Source organism: Eucalyptus grandis, chromosome 1 (assembly GCF_016545825.1).
Source record: "Eucalyptus grandis isolate ANBG69807.140 chromosome 1, ASM1654582v1, whole genome shotgun sequence".
NCBI classification, from domain to species: Eukaryota; Viridiplantae; Streptophyta; class Magnoliopsida; order Myrtales; family Myrtaceae; genus Eucalyptus; species Eucalyptus grandis.
This window is the reverse complement of record NC_052612.1, coordinates 4,043,186-4,063,992: the sequence shown is the minus strand read 5'-3', so window position 1 is coordinate 4,063,992 and position 20,807 is coordinate 4,043,186. Positions and strand designations below refer to the sequence as shown.

Here is a 20,807-nt window from a genome sequence, read left to right as displayed (position 1 = left end):
TATTGGTACCCAAACTTTTGGTACATATCTAATGTACATTTGATTATATTAAGATATTTAATATTGTCCATGAGCTTAAATTAATAGAATGATGGTATCCAACATTTTTATATAGTCCGGAGATCACATTGCATATTGAGATAAAGTTCAGAAACTACGTTACATATTGAGATGAAGTTTGGGAACAACATTGAATGAATAAAAAATTCAAAGATCATGACATACATTGAACCAAAATTTACGTACTCCAAAACCGTCTCTCTCGCTCCTCATGATCCTCCACGCACCTCCATCGTCACCGTCAAAATAAACTACCATCCCCCGCCTGCTGATCCAACATTTTTCAACCAAAAGGTCGCCTTCTTTACTGTCCCGCGTGGCCTCTTCATGCGTTCCACGCTCAGCTGAGTCGCTAGAAACGATACCGCACTCGCACACTCCACGCCTGCTCATCTTCTCTCTTCTACGTGTTCCGAGTTTTGCCGAAAGAGTAGTGAAGAGCGATGGCAGGCGAGAATGGGGAGGCAGTGAGGAACAAGCATGTGATATTCAGGGACTACGTGAGTGGTTTCCCCGACGATAAGGACACGGAGGTGCGTGAGTTGACCATGAAGTTGCGTCTCCTGGAGGACTCGAACGGCCTTCTCGTGAAAATTCTCTACTTGTCCTGCGACCCTTACAAGAAATTCCGCATGACGAAACCCTATGTCCTGGTTTATGTCGAACCCTTCAGACCTGGTTCGGTGAGCAAGCCTAAGTACTCTTTTCGTTGTCAAGTTCTGTCTCTCTTTTTTTTCTTTTTTTTTTTCCAAAAGAACATAGGTAGAGAAAAAGTTCATCGAGGATGATGTGGGTTTTCTTGAGTATGATATTTTTTGTCCTTTTTAAGTTTGCTCTGGGCATTCATTATGTTGTTTTTGGAGAAAGTTGCGGTGTCTCTGCTGATGGATGGCGGATTTTATATCAGTTTTCCTGAGTGTTGGATCATGATCTCAGGTTTGGCTAAATTAATATACAAGGACTTGTCAAGTATTAGTTCTGATAATATCCGACCATTTCAATCAAAAGGATTGTGGCGACTCTGTGCTGTATGTTTATCCATTTATTTTTATATCATGGCTAAATCTTTTGTGAGCAATTATTGGTGGCTTTGAAAGTGTGGAAATTGTTTGTGATGTCGGTATAATATTTGGCGAACGTATTGAATAGCTTAGGGTGTTGAAAGAGCGTCGCTTGTGCTATCTGGCATAGGAATTTTACATTCCTTACGTTTACACATTCCGCATAATCATGGCATTAAGCGATGCGAGTAATGTGTAAGCATGACGAATGGTGGCTGATAGCTTGCACGTGAAAGAGGACAATGAGATGTACTAATTGAAATATAAAATAAACATGACTCTGGGATGAGCAGTGTTTTGGTTGGATCCTTCAGCATATTGCTTAGGATTCTGATATATAGCTATGGATTTCAATTTTATTCCCGCTGTGTTAAAATTATGCCATTCTAGGTTTGTTGGAAGTTATATCAAGGGTTAAGGAAAACTGCATTTTGACTTACCTTACTTCAATATGACTCGAGTTGCAAACTTTTAATATCAGAAAAAGGTTAAAGGTGAAAGGATCTCTGGTAATTGTAGCGCATTTGACTATGAAATTGTCTTTATGTCCAATCATTCCTTACTGGAAGTACAATGTCTATTTATGTTTGCTAAATCATTCACTTATATTTGAAGTATTCAACGCATTGATGCAGCCTCTCACTGGATATGGAGTAGCTAGAGTTTTGGAATCCGGGCATCCAAACTTCAAGAAAGGCGACTTGCTTTGGGGTTTCACTGGACAGGAGGAGTACCCTCTACTTAATGCACCAGAGACTTGCTTCAAGATTGAAGACGCCAATCTTCCTCCGTCTTACTACACTGGCCTTTTGGGTACGCATTTTTATCATCGATTGCAATAACTATGTCTTCTTAATGAATAGGAGGAATCAGATAATTAGGATATTACTCGTAGGGATCTTCATTGTCGATGAGCCTTATGGCCTCATTAAATTGTCTGAAAGACAGAGCCCTGCAATGCTGTCTTCTCGCTTTGCGAAGCGTGTAAATCGGTTAATTCTAGAGAAAAAGTAGCTTTCCTTGAGAAGAATACATTTCTCACGGGCTTCACCTTTGGGCAATAATCGGACCATTTGAGATTTTGCCATAGCATAACACTCGTACACCTTGTCTAATTTCTACAAATTTATAATTTGTAGGTATGCCTGGCATGACAGCCTATGCTGGTTTTTTCGAAGTATGCTCTCCTAAGAAAGGAGAGACTGTTTTTATATCAGCGGCATCGGGAGCTGTTGGTCAGCTTGTTGGCCAGTTTGCAAAGTTGTTTGGTTGTTATGTTGTTGGCAGCGCTAGTAGCAAAGAGAAGGTAATCATGTCACGGTTGATGAGAGCTGTCTTTCTTAAATTTGAGAATGCTCAAGAGAGTGACGGCACTATTGAATGTATACCATCGTCATCATTTTACTGACTACAGTCTTACTGTTCCCTTCCGAATTTCATTCTTTCAAAAGTTGTTTTTGCCGGTATTTTTGTGAAAAAGGTTGATTTGCTGAAGAACAAGTTTGGCTTCGATGATGCTTTCAACTACAAGGAGGAACTGGATCTGGATGCAGCACTGAAAAGGTGAGCTATGAGTATAGTAGTGATGATTAAGCAAATAAGCGACTGGCGCACGGGATATAAAAAATGTAACTGTTCTGACGCCCACTCCGTTTGACTTTTGTGTTATAAATGTTTAGATGCTTCCCCGAGGGTATCGATATCTACTTCGAAAACGTTGGCGGAAAGATGCTCGATGCGGTGCTGCTCAGCATGAAACTTCATGGCCGAATTGCGGTTTGTGGAATGATCTCACAGTACAATCTCGAGCAGCCCGAAGGCATACACAACTTGACAAATTTTATCCTGAAGCGGATTCGGATGGAAGGTTTCGTGGTAACCGATTACTATCATCTCTACCCAAAGTTCCTGGAGATGGTATTGCCTCAGATCAAAGAGGGAAAGATTGTGTATGTGGAAGACACTCCCGAAGGTCTCGAGAATGCTCCGACAGCTCTCATCGGGCTGTTCTACGGCTGCAATGTCGGGAAACAAGTGGTGGTGGTTTCTCACATATGAGTCGGCTTTCTGTACTTTTCCATCCGCGTCGTCGCCTCTTTTCTCGTGTTTTCAAAATGGGTTGTTTTCTGTTTGTCTGTGTGTTGCAATTCCGTTGTGCGAGGACACAGAGGTTGTTTGTTTCTTTGGGGATGAATCGGATGATACAGAGGACCATCTGGTTGGGTTGTTTTCAGGGGTCAATGTTGGTAAACGGGGTGGTTTGTAGCTTTTCGCGAATGTCGCTTAGTGTACTTTTGGGTGCACATGCTCTGTTTTGCTTTCGGAGGCTTGTTGTCTGTCTATGATGTTAATGAAAATGTTTCCTCTCGTACCGTGTCATCGTCTTTAAGTGAAACTGATTTGAGATGCCAAATTGTTACGAATAATGCGGAAGTGCGTGAACAAATTTAATGATTTGAGTAAGAAATAAATCAAAGAAATGAAACTCAAAAATAACGGATTATCGTGATTTGACGGTGTGCATATGGTGAGATATCAACAAGATGAGTCCTATATACAATAAAGGTATGATTACAATCGTCTAACCACAATCATTTTTATTTTTACTTTTTTATGTAGTCCTATTCTAAAAATGAAGTCATTCACAATGAGGAGAAATAATATATATATATATATATATATATATATATATATATATTAAACCTATTATACTTATGTTAATTTAGTCCAAAAATTTTCAATTTGGCCAATTGAATCTAAAGTATAGTTCATCTAGCCAATTTTGGCTGAAAATCACTAACATAAATATTTTGTAACATCTCAGATTTTCAGATTTGTTTTATATTGAATAAATCGGGCATTTTCATCAATGCGCCTATAGGGTTCTTAGGGTGATCATTTCCGAGATAACTAGACTATCCAGGAAAGTCATTAAGGAATTTTAATACAATAGACTTGAGAACTCAATTAGGAATCAACTTTTTGACCGTGCTCATCTTTAGAAACCATTACGACACAATATAAAATCAATTTGAGATCGAGATAGGTTAATTTGAGGCGAGATGTGTGGCTAATCGTGAGTGACACTACTAAATTGGAAAATTAAGTCGTAAAGACTAGGCGATTTTTCTATCGTTTTGATACCTCGTGTCTACATATTTGAATCATCGAGATTTTAACAACAACCGAGAGTCACCATTATGTCGAGTGGGTTCATTGTGACTCGAAGAAAATCGACTACGGGTCATTTGCACTAAAAGTTTCTGAAAACTACTCGGTAGCCTAAGTCACGCTAAAAATGCGCCGGATTGAAATTAACCGCGAATTTAAACCCAATTTCAGAAATTAAAAGTTCTGTCATGTCACAATCTACTTTAGGAACATCGACTCATCTTCTGAATAATTCTTGGAGATTCCAATATTTTTACAGAAAATCCATTCAGGCGTCGTGGAAAATTAATGGAAATTCATATAGGCCAAATTAAAGGAAATTTGGACTTCCAAGCCGAGCTTTTAAGTGTTGGGGACTTAAGATAATTATACGAGATTTTTCTTCACTGAGATTAGACCTCAATTGGAGAAATTAAATGAAGAGATTGAAGCCAAGATTGGGAAATTCGGAGCCTAAGGTGAGGGGGTGCAACATTTACATCAAAATGTGTTTAATTGGTGGAAATTTATGTTAGAAAGTAATGGGAGACAAGGGCATCAATGGAGGAGACAAAAATTTCTGACTTTGGGCCCCTCCTTGGCTTCTCCTATACACTTGACCGGTCCCTTTTCTTCCCCGTGCGAATTGCGCCTTAGCCGAAGACCAGCTGCCTCTACCTTCCTTTCTTCCATTTGCTTTCTTCTCCTTCTTAGCTGCTTCTCCACCGCCAAGGCAAAACCACCAAATTCCCCATTCAGCCGATCCATTGAGTTTTCCACTCACCGAAGCCAAGCCACGAATCCAGCTACCAGCTCGCCCTCTTTTCCCCCTTCTCTGCCGCACAAACGGTCAACCTCAGCAAGTTTGTTGACTCCTTGCCGCGACACTATCCACGAAGCAATTTCCCCAATAGCTCTTGCTGCTTCCTTCCATTTCAGCCGCAAGCCCAAGACGCCAGCGAAGCCACCGTCAACCCATCTCCACTCTTGGTCAAACCCCCAGCACCAAAGACCCCAACAGCAGCTCCCACGTTGACGCTAGCAACGCTCGCTCCCCACCATCTTCGATCTTTTGGCCAAGCTGTTCACCCATCTTCACGCCTGCAGATTCCCACCGAAGCTACTTCTCTCTCTCTCTCTCTCTCTCTCTCTCTCTCTCTCTCTCTCGGCCCAGTAGCAGCTCACCGAGGCCCAACAGCTTCTTTGTCTGCAAGCTCCAGCCCATCAACCAAGCGGCCCAAATCTTCAGCATCAGCCCACGTTTTCTTCAGCCCGCCAATTGAAGCCCACGGATCCAGCAAATTTTTGGCCCAGCATCTCCATCAAGTTAAGCCCATTTCCAGCTCACTTGAAGCCCAAGCAAGTTCAGCACATCTTCAGCCCATCTTGGGCCCGCGACCAGCAGCCCTGTAGAAGCCCAAGGCTGAAGCTCAACCTTGTTGAGTTGTGTTGGGCCGATTTAAAGCCCGATCCAAGCCCGTCAGTGTCGTTGCGAGCCCAAGTTCGATTGCCGTTGCAGTGAACCGATCTTCGCTTTGCACCGGTGAGTTTAGCTCACTAAACCCCGCTTAGTAGGTTAATGATGCTTAGGGGTTTATTAGATTAATTAAGCATGGTTTAACTAGATAGATTAGATTAGATTAGTTAATTGAATTATCTACCAATGCATGTTAGGTGGTTAGTTAGTGACATTAGCGAGTAGACCCATTCTATTATTTATTGAACGAGTCTTGGAAATTTTCTAGGTCCGTTTCGGTTTCCAATTAGGCTATAACGGGCCTAAGTTGGATGTATCGCATTTATTTAATATTTTTCATAATTATTTAATTATTTATTTATTTTCTGGAAATTAGGCTGGGATAATCGACGGCCAAAATTTCATGCTAATTGCAGTGGTGCTTCTTGTTTATTTATTCGAGTACCAGATTGTGAAATTTGAGTGAAATTGGTGATTATGGGGATTTATCCCAAAATTGGAAAATGTCGGTATTTGAAGGGAAAATAACTGTGTGAGGTTGTGAGTTGGATTTAGAATTGCCGAGTGGAGCCGTGATACCACTAAGTCTAAAATTGCCAAGTGGAGCCGTAATGCCTCTAAGTCTAGAAAATTGCCAGGTGGGGCCATGATTACCACCAAATCTAGAAAATTACTAGGTGGGGCCGTGATTACCACCAAGTCTAGAAAATTTGCCAAGTGGGGCCGTGATTCCACTAAGTATAAATTATGTCTGTAGGACTGTGATCTAGAGTCGAGAATGAATAGTTGGGATAACCATATGATGGCCTCGATGACATGTATTCAATTGAATTGATTGATCGTTGAGTTAATCCTATTGGTTGAATTGATGGGTTGATGTGATAGTCAGTATTTATTATTTGAATTGATTTGCAAGAAGGAAACTGAGATCAAAGTAAGCTATCTGACTCATGATTGTGCTTAGGCAACCCCTGGGGCATATTTTCTTTCTAATCAGGTCTTAGGGAATAGAACTCATTAAGACATTGTTTCACTGGTTATTGTATAACCATTTTCAAGTCCGTAGATGATAGTTGTGGAGAACCGAAGCCCAGAGTTTAGGAGGTGAAGCCCGAAGACTCGGTGAACTTGTCCAACTAGTTAGTCATAGGACAATTCTCTTTTGTAAAAGCCGATCCCTTTTTATACGCTTCTATGTATAAACCTGTGTGTTTATAAAAAGATATTTTGTGAAAATTTTGCCATGCTTTCCTATCAAATTGTTTTATTGTCTGGGGATTATTCATATGCTTCCGCATGCATATTAAAATGAAAGAGTCGACGATACGTCCTAGAACATCGCTATTAAATCGACCAAGGTAAGGGATGGGTGCGTGCCTAAGGATTAGGGCATGATATATTGACCATGGATAATTTTTTAAATTTAAAAAAACTATATAATTTTTTTATTCACTTTTTTTTGCTAGTGATTGATTGCGAGCCGTGAACCACCAACCATGGCTAGGAAGGGCCGGTCTCTGTTGAGCAAGGACGAGGGTGAGCACCTATTCACTAGACTTGGCCAGGCCAACCCTTGTTGGGCCTTGGCAAGGCCTACCCTCCCCTAGGTGACAGCCGGCAAGGACACCCTCGCCTAGGCAGGGGTTGACCTTTCTAGATTTGGCAAGGGAGCCCTGCCTAAGTGAGGCCCGACGAAAAGAAAAGGGAAAAGAAAAAAGAAAAAAAATCTTAAGAATTGTTAGTGTTGATCGCGTCACAAAAGATGGTTGGTGTTTACGTCAACGTTTTTTGCCCAAAATTAGCCAATTTTAGCAAGATGAACCACAATAGTAAATCGCAAAAGGTTTAGAACTTGCCCCATTAAAAAGTTTAGGATGGAAATGACACAAATGCGATCGTCTAAGACTTTCTTAATAATTCCCCTTTATAAGTGTGTTTAACCCCAACTCAAAAAAAAAAAAATTATAAGAAAGGGCTTTTTTCATAGTCTCACAAGTTTCGTATATATTTAGCACACTTACCGCCACAACAAAATAATTATATGCAAAGAAAACTGTATGAGCGTGCAAATAAGCGAAATTTGCATTGAATGGCTGAAGTTTCCAAGTTATGGACTCGAATCCAGCACTGCTAGAAATGAAGACAACGTTCTGTTCGACTCGATCCGAACTAGTGTGATACATCAAGCCCACCAAATCAACCATCATCACCATGTGCTCTTGGCCAAGCTTGAGAGGCTGCTGGACATCCTTAGCGTCACGGCCATTACTGCTAATAAATAGACAAACAAAAGAGACATCTTAACAGTTATGACCCTTTGCAACTATGTGATCTTATGCTCTGTTTGTTTCGCTGAAAAGAGCAAATCAAGAATCATTTGTCTAATTTTAATTGTTGTAACTTATTGCTTATGAAAAATCAAACACGTGTCCTCTAGCGTCAATCGCTAAGCGAAGTGGAATTTCGGGTCATCTCGTAAAAACTTTGGGAGGGTCATGACCATTTTTCGACTGTGTTCAACGCGAAGACAAAAGAGAGGCCCCCAACCAAGAAGAGCAGCTGTGTAAATGACCAATCACTATGCTCCGGAACTGATCCAACGCACAAGAAAACACCAATAGAAAAATAATACAAATAGTCTCTAAATTTTGGTATAATGTGCATTATGATCCTTGAACTTTTAATTTTTTCAATATAGTTCTTGAACTTTATCTTGATAAGCAATGTTGTTTCTGAACTTTTAAATTGTCAATTTAGTCCCTGACCTTTATCCTGATATATAACGTCGTCCATGACTTTTTAAATTGCTAATTTAGTCCCTAAATTGTTAGTACATATTTAATGTAGTCATTGTACTATATGAAAATATTTAATATTGTCTCTGAGCTTGAACTTGAGTTTGAATTAATGAAATAACAATATTAAACATCACCATATAGTAAATGGATTAAATTGAACATATATCAAAAGTTCAAGAATTATATGGAATAAACTAAAAATTCAGCAATCATATTATATATTAAGATAAAATTCATGGATAATATTGAATAAATAAAAAATTCAAGAAGTATATTCGACATTGAGTCAAAAATTAGGATCCTTTGTCCCGTTATCCCAACGACAACCGAACATACCGGAATGCTGTCGTCTTCCTCGCGGAGCATCTCCACAACCATCTCGCTGCACAGTATCCTCTCGTCCTCCTCGCGGAGTATCTCCACAACCATCTCGCTCTCGCTCCACAGTATCCTCCACTCAGCTCCGTCGTCACCGCCCCCATCAACTACTCCCACCCACTGACGCCACAAGGAGAAACAAAAGGTCACGTTTTTCTGTCCCGCAATACTTCTTCACGTGTTCCACGCTCAGCTGAGTCGTTAAGAACGATACCGCACTAGCACGCTCCACGCCTGTTCATCTTCTCTCTTCTGGGTGTTTGGAGCTTCGCCGAAAGAGTAGCGAAGAGCCATGGCGAGTGAGGATGGGGAGGTAGTGAAGAACATGCAAGTGATATTCAGGGACTACGTGAGCGGTTTCCCCAAGGAGACGGACATGGAGGTGCGGGAATCGACCATGAAGTTGCGTCTCCCGGAGGGTCGAACGGCCTCCTCGTGAAGAATCTCTACTTGTCCTGCGACCCTTACATGAGGACCCGCATGGCGAAGCTCGACATCCCGGGTTATGTTGATTCCTTCAAACCTGGTTCGGTGAGCAAGCCTAAGTACTCTATTTGTTGTCAAGTTCTGTCTGTTTTTTTCCAAAAGAATGTAGAAAGAGAAAAAGTTCACTGAGAATGATGTGGATTTTCTTGAGTATGATATTTTTGTCCTCTTTAAGTTTGACCCGTTTGCTCTGGGGATTCACTATGTTGTTTCTGGAGAAAGTTGCGGTGTCTCTGTTGATGGATGGCGGGTATTATATTGCTTTCCCTGAGTGTTGGATCACGATCTGAGGTTTGGCTAAATTAATATACGAGGACTTGTCAAGTATTAGTTGTGATTATGTCCGATCATTTGAATCAGAGGATGGCAGCGACTCTGTGCTGTATGTCTATTCATTCTTTTTTATACAATGGCTAAATTTTTTGTGAGCCAATTGGTGGTGGCTTTGAAAGTGTAGAAGTGATTTGTCATGTCGGTATAAGATTCAGCAAATGTATTGAAGAGCCTAGGGTGTCAAAAGAACGTCGCTTATGCTATTTGGCATAGCAATTTTACATGTCTTACGTTTACACAGTGCACATAATGACGGGGTTAAGCAATGCAAGTTGCTTCACACTCCCACTCATGTGTAAGCATGACGAATGGTGGTGGATAGCTTGCACGTGAAATAGGATAATTAGACGCATTCATTAAAACATAAACTAAACATGACTCTGGGATAAGCAGAGTTTTGGTTGCATCCGTTAGAAATTGCTAAGGATTCCAATATAATACTATGGATTTCAATTCTATTCGCGCTGAGCTATTAGAAGTCCGCCGCTCTTCTTCCAGGTTTGTTGGAAGTTATATTAAGTGTTAAGAAAGCTGCATTTTGACTTACCTTGCTTCAATATGACTCAGCTTGCAGACTTTTAATATCAGACAAAAGGTAAGGGTCTCTGGTTATTGTAGTGCATTTGATTATGAAATTGTCTTATCATTCCTTCTTGGAAGTACAATATCTATTTTTGTTTGCTGAACCATTTGCAATTATATTTGAAGTATTTAACACGTTGATGCAGCCTATCACTGGATATGGAGTAGCTAGAGTTTTGGAATCTGGGCATCCAAACTTCAAGAAAGGCGACTTGCTTTGGGGTTTCACTGGATGGGAGGAGTATAGTCTAATTACTGCACCAGAGGCTTGCTTTAAGATTGAACACACTGATGTTCCTCTGTCTTACTACACTGGCCTTTTGGGTATGCTCTATAATCATCAACTGTAATATCTCTTTCTTGTTAATGAATAAGGAGAATCAGATAGTTAAGATATCACTTGTAGGGATTTTCATTGCTGATGAGCCTTATGGCCTTGTTGAATTGTCTGAATGACAGGGCCAATACTGCAAAGCTGTCTTCTCGCTTTGAAAGAAGCATGTAAATCAGTTATTTCTAGGGAAATAGTAGCTTTCCTTGAGAAGTCAATACATTTCTCACGGGCTTCACCTTTGGGCAATAATCGGACCATTTGAGATTTTGCCATAGCATAACACTTTTATACTTATGCTTCAGCAAATCCTGTGACTTGTCTAATTTCAACAAATTTAATCTTTGCAGGTATGGCTGGCATGGCAGCTTATGTCGGGTTTTTTGAGGTATGCTCTCCTAAGAGAGGAGAGACTGTTTTCATATCGGCAGCATCAGGAGCCGTCGGTCAGCTCGTTGGCCAGTTTGCAAAGTTGTTTGGTTGTTATGTTGTTGGCAGCGCTGGTAGCAAAGAGAAGGTAATCATATCACGGTTGATGAGTGCTGTCTTTCTAGAATTTGAGAATGCTCAAGAGAGTGATGGCACTGTTGAATGTATGCATAACATAATCATCATTTCAGTAACTACAGTCTTACTGTTCTCTTCCGAATTTCATTGTATTAAAAGTTCTTTTTGCTGCTATTTTGCAAAAAAGGTTGATTTGCTGAAGAACAAGTTTGGATTCGATGATGCTTTCAACTACAAGGAGGAATTGGATCTGGATGCAGCACTGAAAAGGTGAGCTATGAGTATAGCAATGATGATTAAGCAAATAAAATATGTACCCATTCCTAAAGCCCACTCCATTTGACTTTTGTGTGGTAAATGATTAGATGCTTCCCCGAGGGCATCGATATCTACTTTGAAAATGTTGGCGGAAAGATGCTCGACGCAGTACTGCTCAACATGAAACTTCGTGGCCGAATCGCACTATGTGGACTGATCTCACAGTACAATCTCGAGCAGCCCGAAGGCCCATACAACTTGATGAACCTCATTCTGAAGCAGGTTAGAATGGAAGGTTTCCTGGTGTTCGATTACTATCATCTCTATCCAAAGTTCCTGGAGATGGTATTGCCTCAGATCAAAGAGGGGAAGATTGTTTATGTGGAAGACACTACTGAAGGTCTCGAGAATGCTCCGGCAGCTCTCATCGGGCTATTCTCCGGCCGCAATGTCGGGAAACAAGTGGTGGTGGTTTCTCACGAATGAGTCGGCTTTCTGTACCTTTTCCATCGGCATAGTCTACTCTTTTCTCGTATTTTCAAAATGGTTGTTTTCTGTTTGCCGTTGTGTTGCCGTTCCATCGTGCGAGGACATAGAGGTTGTTTCTTTCTTTGGGGATGAATCAGATGATACAGAGGACCATCTGGTTGGGTTGTTTTCGGGGGCAACGTTGGAAAACGTGGTGGTTTGTAGCCTTTCGCGAATGAGTCGCTTAGTGTACTTTTGGGTGCACATGCTCTGTTTTGCCTTCGGGGGATTGTTGTCTGTATCAGGTATAGAATTTTATTGGCCTCCCTATACTAATGTTAATGGAAATATTTCTTCTTGTACCGTGTCATCGTCTTTAAATAAGACTCATTTGAGATACCAAATTGTTATGACTAATGGGGAAAGTGCATGAACAAATTAAAAGATTTAAGTAAGAGATAAATCAAAGAAATGAAACTCAAAAATAATAGATTATTATGATTTAACGGTGTGCATACATTGCAGTATTTTTGTCTGGTCTTATCCTAAAACCAAAGTCATGCACAAGAGAGAGAAATTATAACTTATTGTATTTATGTAAATCTAGTTCTAAACTTTTCAATTTGGCCAATTAAATCGTACCAGCCAATTTTTGTTGGAAATCTCTAACATGAACAGTGACCTTGGATAACTTTTGGAATTTTTAAAAGAATGATTTTTCTTTTTCTTTTTCTTTCCCTTTTTGGGGGGGCAATGACCAATGGTGAACCACCAGCCATAGACCAATCAAGGGCCGGTCTCTCTTAGGCTAGGGCAAGGGGGCAAGGTTCAACCTTGCCAAGTCTTAGGGGGCGAGGGTGAGCACCTATTCACCATACCAGACTAGGCCAAGCGAATCCTTACAAGGCCTTGCCTAGGCCAACCCTCCCCTGGGTGACACTTAGCAAGGCCACCTTGGCCTAGGCAAAGGTTGACCTCTCTAGATTTGGCAAGGGGCTTGCCCAAGTGAGGCCCGGCGGAAAGAAAAGAAAAAAAACTTAAACTTGTCAGTATTAACACTAGTTGTGCCACATAAAACAGGTTGACGTTCAAGTCGGTGATTTCTGTCAAAATTTGCCAATTTTGGCTCGATGAACTACACTTGCTAAATTGTTAAAAGGTTTGGAACTCAATTGACCATGTTAAAAGATTTAGGATCGAATTAGCACAAGTACATTTGTCTAGGACTTTTTTGATAATTTCCTTTTAACAAGTATGTTCCAATTCTAAATTCAACCCCAACTCACAAAAATTAATTATAAGAAAGGGCTTTTTTTCGTTCTCTCAACTCTTTTGGAAGAGGGCTCTCTATATTCTCTGTATCTCTCACAAGCTTCACATATGTTAAGCACACTTACTACAAAAATAAAATAATTATATGCGAAGAACTCTATGAGCATTTCTTCGACATCAACAAGGACAAGAACCCTATGAGCATGCAAATAAGCGAAGTCTGCATTGAATGGTTGAAATTTCCTAGTTATGGACTCGAATCCAGCACGCTAGAAATGAGGGACAACGTTTTGTTCGACTCGATCCGAATTAGTTATACATCAAGCCCACCAAATCAAGCATCATCACCGTGTGTTCTTGGCAAAGCTTGAGAGGCTGCTGGACATCATCGGGTCACGAGACATTGCTACTAATAAATAGACAAGCAAGAGAGATATTTAAATAGCTTTAACCCTTTGCTACTATGTGATTTTAGATTCCATTTGTTTCGCTGAAAAGGGCAAATGAAAAATTATTTTTCTAATTTTAATAGTCCTAAATTATTGCTTGTGAAAAGTCAAACACATATCTTATGGCGTCAGTCACTAAGGGCACGTTTGGTAACGATTTTATTCCGAAAAGCAATTTTTGATAAGAAATGATTTTTTCTGATTCTGTTCTCGGGAATAATTTCTAAGCAATGACCAATGGTGAACCACCAGCCATAGACCAATCAAGGGCCGGTCTCTCTTAGGCTAGGGCAAGGCACGGCAAGGTTCAACCTTGCCAAGTCTTAGGGGGCGAGGGTGAGCACCTATTCACCATACCGGACTAGGCCAAGCGAATCCTTACAAGGCCTTGCCTAGGCCAACCCTCCCTGGGTGACACTTAGCAAGGCCACCTTGGCCTAGGCAAAGGTTGACCTCTCTAGATTTGGCAAGGGGGCTTGCCCAAGTGAGGCCCGGCGGAAAGAAAAGAGAAAAAAAAAACTTAAACTTGTCAGTATTAACACTAGTTGTGCCACATAAAACAGTTGACGTTCAAGTCAGTGATTTCCTGTCAAAATTTGCCAATTTTGGCTCGATGAACTACACTTGCTAAATTGTTAAAAGGTTTGGAACTCAATTGACCATGTTAAAAGATTTAGGATCGAATTAGCACAAGTACATTTGTCTAGGACTTTTTGATAATTTCCTTTTAACAAGTATGTTCCAATTCTAAATTCAACCCCAACTCACAAAAATTAATTATAAGAAAGGGCTTTTTTTCGTTCTCTCAACTCTTTTGGAAGAGGGCTCTCTATATTCTCTGTATCTCTCACAAGCTTCACATATGTTAAGCACACTTACTACAAAAATAAAATAATTATATGCGAAGAACTCTATGAGCATTTCTTCGACATCAACAAGGACAAGAACCCTATGAGCATGCAAATAAGCGAAGTCTGCATTGAATGGTTGAAATTTCCTAGTTATGGACTCGAATCCAGCACGCTAGAAATGAGGGACAACGTTTTGTTCGACTCGATCCGAATTAGTTATACATCAAGCCCACCAAATCAAGCATCATCACCGTGTGTTCTTGGCAAAGCTTGAGAGGCTGCTGGACATCATCAGGGTCACAGACATTGCTACTAATAAATAGACAAGCAAGAGAGATATTTAAATAGCTTTAACCCTTTGCTACTATGTGATTTTAGATTCCATTTGTTTCGCTGAAAAGGGCAAATGAAAAATTATTTTTCTAATTTTAATAGTCCTAAATTATTGCTTGTGAAAAGTCAAACACATATCTTATGGCGTCGTCACTAAGGGCACGTTTGTAACGATTTTATTCCGAAAAGCAATTTTTGATAAGAAATGATTTTTTCGATTACGTTCGGGAATAATTTCTAAGCAATGACCAATGGTGAACCACCAGCCATAGACCAATCAAGGGCCGGTCTCTCTTAGGCTAGGGCAAGGCCTGGCAAGGTTCAACCTTGCCAAGTCTTAGGGGGGCGAGGGTGAGCACCTATTCACCATACCAGACTAGGCCAAGCGAATCCTTACAAGGCCTTGCCTAGGCCAACCCTCCCCTGGGTGACACTTAGCAAGGCCACCTTGGCCTAGGCAAAGGTTGACCTCTCTAGATTTGGCAAGGGGGCTTGCCCAAGTGAGGCCCGGCGAAAAGAAAAGAAAAAAAAAACTTAAACTTGTCAGTATTAACACTAGTTGTGCCACATAAAACAGTTGGCGTTCAAGTCAGTGATTTCCTGTCAAAATTTGCCAATTTTGGCTCGATGAACTACACTGCTAAATTGTTAAAAGGTTTGGAACTCAATTGACCATGTTAAAAGATTTAGGATCGAATTAGCACAAGTACATTTGTCTAGGACTTTTTTGATAATTTCCTTTTAACAAGTATGTTCCAATTCTAAATTCAACCCCAACTCACAAAAATTAATTATAAGAAAGGGCTTTTTTTCGTTCTCTCAACTCTTTTGGAAGAGGGCTCTCTATATTCTCTGTATCTCTCACAAGCTTCACATATGTTAAGCACACTTACTACAAAAATAAAATAATTATATGCGAAGAACTCTATGAGCATTTCTTCGACATCAACAAGGACAAGAACAATATGAGCATGCAAATAAGCGAAGTCTGCATTGAATGGTTGAAATTTCCTAGTTATGGACTCGAATCCAGCACGCTAGAAATGAGGGACAACGTTTTGTTCGACTCGATCCGAATTAGTTATACATCAAGCCCACCAAATCAAGCATCATCACCGTGTGTTCTTGGCAAAGCTTGAGAGGCTGCTGGACATCATCAGGGTCACAGACATTGCTACTAATAAATAGACAAGCAAGAGAGATATTTAAATAGCTTTAACCCTTTGCTACTATGTGATTTTAGATTCCATTTGTTTCGCTGAAAAGGGCAAATGAAAAATTATTTTCTAATTTTAATAGTCCTAAATTATTGCTTGTGAAAAGTCAAACACATATCTTATGGCGTCGGTCACTAAGGGCACGTTTGGTAACGATTTTATTCCGAAAAGCAATTTTTGATAAGAAATGATTTTCTGATTACGTTCTCGGGAATAATTTCTAAGCAAAAGAATGGGTTTGGTAACTTCTCAAAATTTATATTCTCGGGATAGAAATACATTTGGTAAAATTCTTAGTTTTTTTTTATTTCTTTTAATTTTTTAATTCTTTTATTATATTTTCTTCTTTTTCCTTTTTCTTTTTTTCTCTTTGGTCGGTCGGCCACCCTCACTAGGCCACCGGCGAGGCTCGGCCTCACCCCGGCTCCGGGCGAGGCCCGGCCTCGCGCCCATTGGGGAGGCCGAGCCTCGTCGGGCCACTGCTAGGCGACGCCGTTCTGGAGGTGGCCCAGTGAGGCCAAGCCTAGCCGGTGGCTGAGTGAGCTCGGCCTCACCTTGCCTCACCATGGCTCGGCGTCTTTGGGGGCTGGCAACGCTCCGGAGAGGTCGCCGGCCCTCGTCTAGTCAGTCAACCGCGCCAAACATGGCCAAGACCAGCGACCGGTCAAAAGGAAGAAGAAAAAGAAGAGGAAAGAGAAGAAGAGAGAAGAGAAAAAAAAAAGTAATTCTAGAAATTGTTTCCAAGAACAAAGAAATATTTTTTGTTACTTCTTGTTTCTATTCCAAATCTATTCTGGGAAACAAAAAATTTACTGAACATCAATAGGAAAACGACATAAATAATTTATGAATTTTTACCCAATATGCAATGTGACTCTTGAACTTTATCCCAATATGTAAAATTGTCCCTAAACTTTTAAATTGTCAATTTGATACCCGAACTTATGGTGCATGTCTAATGTAGTCATTTGATTATATGAAGATATTTAAGTTTGTCCATGAGCTTGAATTAATGGAACGACGGCATTCAATATTTTTATATAGTCCGGAGACCACATTATATATTGATATAAAGTTCAGAGATTACGTTAGATAAAGTTTGGGAACATCATTAAATGAATAAAAAATTCGAAGACCATGACATGCAATGAACCGAAATTTAAGATTTCCAAAACCATCTCGCTCTCGCTTCTCGTGATCCTCCACTCACCTCCATCGTCGCCGTCCCCATCAACTACCATCCCCCGCCGGCTGACCCACAAGGCGCAACCAAAAGGTTGCCTTCTTATCTGTCCCGCATGGCCTCTTCACACTCCACGCCTGCTCATCTTCTCTCTTCTGGGTGTTCAGAGTTTTGCCGAAAGAGCAGCGAAGAGCGATGGCGGGCGAGAATGAGGAGGCAGTGAGGAACAAGCAAGTGATATTGAGGGACCACGTGAGTGGTTTCCCCAAGGATACGAACATGGAGTTGCGTGAGTCGACCATGAAGTTGCGTCTCCTGGAGGGCTCGAACGGCCTTCTCGTGAAAAATCTCTACTTGTCCTGCGACCCTTACATGAAGTTCCGCATGACGAAGCCCGACGTCCCGGATTATGTCCAAGCCTTCAGACCTGGTTCGGTGAGCAAGCCTAAGTACTCCTTTCGTTGTCAAGTTCTGTCTCTTTTTTTTCCTTTTTTTCCAAAGAATTTAGATAGAGAAAAAGTTCATCGAGGATGATGTGGGTTTTCTTGAGTATGATATTGTTTGTCCTTTTTAAGTTTGCTCTGGACATTCATTGTGTTGTTTTTGGAGAAAGTTGCGGTGTCTCTGCTGATGGATGGGGGATATTATATCAGTTTTCCTGAGTGTTGGATCATGATCTCAGGTTTGGCTAAATTAATATACGAGGACTTGTCAAGTATTAGTTCTGATTATGTCCGATCATTTGAATCAAAGGATCGTAGCGACTCTGTGCTGTACGTGTATTTATTTTTATCTTTTTTAATATCATGGCTAAATCTTTTGTGAGCCAATTGGTGGTGGCTTTGAAATTGTAGAATTTGTTTGTGATGTCGGTATAATATTTGGCAAATGTATTGAAGAGCTTAGGGTGTCGAGAGAACGTCGCTTGTGCTATTTGGCATAGGAATTTTACATTCCTTACGTTTACACAGTCCACATAATCATGGGGTTAAGCGATGCGAGTAATGTGTAAGCATGACAAATTGTGACTGATAGCTTGCACGTGAAAGAGGACAATGAGATGTATTAATTGAAATATAAAATAAACATGACTCTGGGATGAGCAGAGTTTTGGTTGGATCCTTCAGCATATTGCTTAGGATTCTGATGTATAGCTATGGATTTCAATTTTATTCCCGCTGTGTTAAAATTATGCCATTCTAGGTTTGTTGGAAGTTATATCAAGGGTTAAGGAAAACTGCATTTTGACTTACCTTACCTCAATATGACTCGAGTTGCAAACTTTTAATATCAGAAAAAAGGTTAAAGGTGAAAGGGTCTCTGGTTATTGTAGCGCATTTGACTATGAAATTGTCTTCATGTCCAATCATTCCTTCTTGGAAGTACAATGTCTATTTACGTTTGCTAAATTATTCACTTATATTTGAAGTATTTAACGCATTGATGCAGCTTATCACTGGATATGGAGTAGCTAGAGTTTTGGAATCCGGGCATCCAGACTTCAAGAAAGGCGACTTGCTTTGGGGTTTAACCGGATGGGAGGAGTATACGCTAATTACTGCACCAGAGACTTGCTTCAAGATTGAACACACCAATGTGCCTCTGTCTTACTACACTGGCCTTTTGGGTACGCTTTTCTATCATCGATTGCAATATCTATGTCTTCTTAATGAATAAGAGGAATCAGATAGTTAAGATATTACTCGTAGGATCTTCATTGTCGATGAACCTTATGGCCTCATTGAATTGTCTGAATGACAGAGCCCTGCAAAGCCGTCTTCTCGCTTTGCGAAGCGTGTAAATCGGTTGTTTCTAGAGAAATAGTAGCTTTCCTTGAGAAGAATACATTTCTCACGGGCTTCAACTTTGGGAAATAATCGGACCATTTGAGATTTTGCCATAGCATAACACTCCTACACCTTTGTCTAATTTCTACAAATTTATAATTTGTAGGTACGACTGGCATGACAGCTTATGCCGGTTTTTTCGAAGTATGCTCTCCTAAGAAAGGAGAGACTGTTTTCATATCAGCGGCATCGGGAGCTGTTGGTCAGCTTGTTGGCCAGTTTGCAAAGTTGTTCGGTTGTTATGTTGTTGGCAGCGCTGGTAGCAAAGAGAAGGTAATCGTGTCATGGTTGATGAGTGCTGTCTTTCTTAAATTTGAGAATGGTCAAGAGAGTGATGGCACTATTGAATGTATACCATCGTCGTCATTTTACTGACTACAGTCTTATTGTTCTCTTCCGAATTTCATTGTATTAAAAGTCGCTTTTGCCGCTATTTTTGCAAAAAATGTTGATTTGCTGAAGAACAAGTTTGGATTCGATGATGCTTTCAACTACAAGGAGGAACTGGATCTGGATGCAGCACTGAAAAGGTGAGCTATGAGTATAGCAGTGATGATTAAGCAAATAAGCGACTGGCGCACGGGATATAAAAAAAAATGTAACTGTTCCTGACGCCTACTCCGTTTGACTTTTTGTATTATAAATGTTTAGATGCTTCCCCGAGGGTATCGATATCTACTTCGAAAACGTTGGCGGAAAGATGCTCGATGCGGTGCTGCTCAGCATGAAACTTCATGGCCGAATCGCGGTTTGTGGAATGATCTCACAGTACAATCTCGAGCAGCCCGAAGGCATACACAACTTGACAAATTTTATCCTGAAGCGGATTCGGATGGAAGGTTTCGTGGTATCCGATTACTATCATCTCTACCCAAAGTTCCTGGAGATGGTATTGCCTCAGATCAAAGAGGGGAAGATTGTGTATGTGGAAGACACTGCCGAAGGTCTTGAGAATGCTCCGACAGCTCTCATCGGGCTGTTCTCCGGCCGCAATGTCGGGAAACAAGTGGTGGTGGTTTCTCACGAATGAGTCGGCTTTCTGTTCTTTTCCATCGGCGTCGTCTCCGCTTTTCTCGTGTTTTCAAAATGGGTTGTTTTCTGTTTGTCTGTGTTGCCGTTCCGTTGTGCGAGGACACAGATGTTGTTTCTTTCTCTGGGGATGAATCGGATGATACGGAGGACCATCTGGTTGGGTTGTTTTCAGGGATCAATGTTGGAAAACGTGGTGGTTTGTGGCTTTTCGCGAACGAGTCGATTAGTGTACTTTTTGGTGCAGATGCTCTCCTTTGCTTTGGAAGGATCGTTCTCTGTATTGGACATAGAATCTCATATGCCTCTATAAGATGTCATGGAAATGTGTCTTCTTGTACTGTATCATCGCCTTTAAATAAAACTCAAAAATAAGGGATTATCGTGGTTCGATAGCATGCCTACTTCACGTTTGTGATATGCCTCTAAAAGATGTCGATGGAAATGTGTCTTCTAGTACCCTATCATCACCTTTAAATGAAACTCAAAAATAAGAGATTATCGTGGTTCGGAGAATGCAAAGTACCTAGGCAAATGAAATTTTTCGAGTAAGAAATAAATCAAAGAAATGAAACTAAAAAATAAGGGATTATCGTGGTACGATAGCATGCCTACTTCACGTTGAGAGATCAATGGGATGATTCGAATGCAATCAGCAAAGACATGGTTACAAACGTTCAACCAGTCATTTATAAATGTTTTTCAATTCTAAATTTAACCCCAACTCACAAAAGTTA

At 40.6% G+C, this 20,807-nt stretch overlaps 2 protein-coding genes and 1 non-coding gene across 3 annotated transcripts; all 3 read left to right on the top strand.

Moving 5' to 3' along the window:
- Positions 1 to 503: 503 nt before the first annotated feature.
- On the top strand, positions 504 to 3,455 carry LOC104428042 (2-alkenal reductase (NADP(+)-dependent)). Its single transcript, XM_010041048.3, has 5 exons — positions 504 to 743; positions 1,757 to 1,934; positions 2,261 to 2,427; positions 2,602 to 2,684; positions 2,801 to 3,455. Exons 1-5 carry the CDS (start codon positions 504 to 506, stop codon positions 3,177 to 3,179), a joined length of 1,047 nt encoding a protein of 348 aa, XP_010039350.2. The 3' UTR covers positions 3,180 to 3,455.
- Positions 3,456 to 9,108: 5,653 nt separating this feature from the next.
- On the top strand, positions 9,109 to 12,063 carry LOC104416725. Its single transcript, XR_005550409.1, has 5 exons — positions 9,109 to 9,455; positions 10,472 to 10,649; positions 11,007 to 11,173; positions 11,351 to 11,433; positions 11,529 to 12,063. It is a non-coding gene; the product is annotated as a 2-alkenal reductase (NADP(+)-dependent) (transcript).
- A 5,323-nt stretch (positions 12,064 to 17,386) lies between these two features.
- LOC104428044 (2-alkenal reductase (NADP(+)-dependent)-like) lies at positions 17,387 to 20,077 on the top strand. The gene is made up of 5 exons (XM_039311248.1): positions 17,387 to 17,629; positions 18,644 to 18,821; positions 19,148 to 19,314; positions 19,489 to 19,571; positions 19,693 to 20,077. Exons 1-5 carry the CDS (start codon positions 17,390 to 17,392, stop codon positions 20,069 to 20,071), a joined length of 1,047 nt encoding a protein of 348 aa, XP_039167182.1. The 5' UTR covers positions 17,387 to 17,389; the 3' UTR covers positions 20,072 to 20,077.
- Positions 20,078 to 20,807: the final 730 nt, after the last annotated feature.